Source organism: Pteropus vampyrus, unplaced genomic scaffold, assembly GCF_000151845.1.
Source record: "Pteropus vampyrus isolate Shadow unplaced genomic scaffold, Pvam_2.0 Scaffold329, whole genome shotgun sequence".
Classification (NCBI taxonomy): domain Eukaryota; kingdom Metazoa; phylum Chordata; class Mammalia; order Chiroptera; family Pteropodidae; genus Pteropus; species Pteropus vampyrus.
This window is the reverse complement of record NW_011889110.1, coordinates 873,642-876,275: the sequence shown is the minus strand read 5'-3', so window position 1 is coordinate 876,275 and position 2,634 is coordinate 873,642. Positions and strand designations below refer to the sequence as shown.

General features: G+C 52.7%; 1 gene segment (V, D, J or C); it reads left to right on the top strand.

The window, feature by feature from the left end:
* The first annotated feature begins 953 nt into the window (after window positions 1-953).
* LOC105304144 lies at window positions 954-2,303 on the top strand. The segment is given in 3 exon segments: window positions 954-1,400; window positions 1,497-1,795; window positions 2,196-2,303. Coding segments are annotated over 3 exon segments (477 nt in total).
* The last annotated feature ends 331 nt before the right edge of the window (window positions 2,304-2,634 follow it).

Below are 2,634 nucleotides of genomic sequence, written 5' to 3'. Positions count from 1 at the left end.
CCCATGCTCGTCTCTAGCTTCTGTCTCCCTCCTCCACAGGTTCAGCAGATGTCGGAGTCACCCAGTCCCCAAGACATCTAATCAAAGGCCAAGGGGAGGAGGCCGTTCTGAAATGCCGTCCCATCTCTGGACACAGTAGCGTGAGCTGGTACCAGCAGGCTCGGGGGCAGGGCCCCCAGTTCCTCATCCAGTATGACGAAATGTCCGAGAGGGACAGAGGAAACATCCCCGATCGCTTCTCAGCTCAACAGTTCAGTGACTACAGCTCCGAGCTGAACGTGAGCTCCCTGTAGCTGGCGGACTCGGCCCTGTACCTCTGTGCCAGCAGCTTAGACACAGCCCTGCGGGGCTCATGGCTTTCTGTACTCAAACCTTCCTGTTGCGGCTGAGGGTGTCAGAGGAAGAGGGAGGAGGCCTTAGCCGAGTTCTAGCGCTTTCCTCACACTCTCTCTGCCCTGTCCAGCTCAGCCAGAGTGTCCCTAGAAGTTCTCAGGGCTCTGCCAGCACCTTCCGACCCCAGGCACGTGGCAGGAGCTCCTGGTCTGAGCTGGGACGTAGGCGAACATGATGTGTCTTCACGCAAGCTCCACGTGAGTGCGTCCACTTCGCAGACAGGGGAGAGCTCGGTGTGCCCTTTTATAGGTAGGATGCTGGAGCTCCTGGAAGTTCCAGATGTGTCACATATGTCAAACCTGCTCTGAAATCAACATTCCCCTAAATTCCATGGTGCTTCCCAGGTCTTGGTCCATAAGATACAACAGAGCACTATCTGTCCAGACTACGGAGGACACGGCCAAGGAACAGCCCTCTAGGAATTTCAACAGCTCTGGGAACTAATGCAGGGAATCAGCTCTCCTGAGCCGCTGGAAGCCATGGGGGAGGCAGCGACTCTGAAAGCTTCAGCCCGCCCTCAGCCCATGGCTTTCCCTCAGCACATCTGAAGTCGCCGCCTCTGCCCAGGTCCAAAACTGCAGGCAACATCCACACATCACAGCTGCTCAGTGTGTGGTGTGGCCATTCACAGACTGCAGGTGCAAGTGTATTCGGGACCGCAGACAGCCTACACACAAGGACTCTTGTCACGACGCATAGAGGAATGTCCTTACCGAAAGGCGGGGCAGAGCACGCATCCTTATGAGACGTCTTTAAAACACAGGCTGACAACTTCTTCCCGTTCTGAGCTGTTTGACGTTATTTAGGTGCCTGACTTGCTCCTGTGAGGAAGGGGTGTGGTGGTTTGGCTCTGCGGCTCTAGCATTTGTCCAGGACGGTGACATCACTGAGTCACTGAGAGCACACGTTCTCTTTTCTCAAAACAGCCCTGGAAGACATGAGATGGTGCCCTGGACCTGACATGGCCACCAGGCTCTTCTGTGCGGCTCTTTGCCTCTTGCAGGCAGGTGAGTTCAGGTGGGCTCTCCTTCCTGGAATCCCCAAGACTTTGGTATAAGCCTTCTTATTAGGATGACATCGGACTCTGTCGCTCTCTACTACAGGACACACAGATGCTGGAATCACCCAGAGCCCAAGATACAAGGTCACAGGGACAGAAAAGAAGGTGACTCTGAGATGTCACCAGACTGAGAAGCATGACTATATGTACTGGTATCGACAAGATCTGGGCCATGAGCTGACACTAATCTATTACTCATATGGCACTGACAACATTGAAAAAGGAGACGTCCCTGATGGGTACAACGTCTCCAGATCAGACATAGAGAGCTTCCCACTCACGCTGGAGTCGGCAACCCCCTCCCAGACATCTGTGTACTTCTGTGCCAGCAGAGAAGCCACAGTACTGCACGGCCGCCTCCTGCCTGCACAAAAAGTGTCGTTAGGAAGACTGAGGTTGCCCCTCTCTCCCGAGGCCTGACCTTGACCCCAGGACGCCCCTGCAGCACGGGCGTCACTGCAGCGAGCAGCGTGGTGTGAGGACAGAAGTCCATCTCCACGCCAGTTCTCTCCTCTGCAGCTCCCTCTTTCTGTTCACAGAAAATGCACCTTCCACTGAGAGAGATGAAGACCCCCTCGATCAGCTCTAAGCTGCCACATTCTCTCTCCACCGGGGTCCTCAGTGACTGCCCCATCTGCCCTCTGCCCCTCCCTCTGCCCTTGACCACCCTTCAGCTCATAAGTCACAGACCTCCCATCAGATGACCCCGGGCCCTGGCTGCCTTTCCTGTACGGGGCAACAGCTCTACAGCATCTTATCCTGCTTCGCCCTGCACCTGCATCTCTCCATCATCTTCCCCGAGTCTCCCTCCGCTCCCTCTGGCCCAGCCGCGCTCATCTGCACTCAGTGACTCCTCATATGTGCCACGTTCCTTTCCAACCAGGGACCTTTTTTATAAGCTATTTTTTCTGCATGAAACCCATGTCCCTCCTTCTCATTTCTGGATCTCTGCTTCATTCCTTTCGTGAAAATATATTTCGGGCATACTTACTCTTATTTGTGAAAAAATGAAACTTACATTTTACTAGGAGAAATGAAGAAAAAAATATTTTCAGGCAATCGTTTTAGCAGAGATGCAAAAGAACACCAAAATATTTATAGAAAATATAAATACTTATAGAAGTGATGTCATAAATACATTTGTGAAAAATATTTTCATTTCAGATGCCTTCAATTAAACT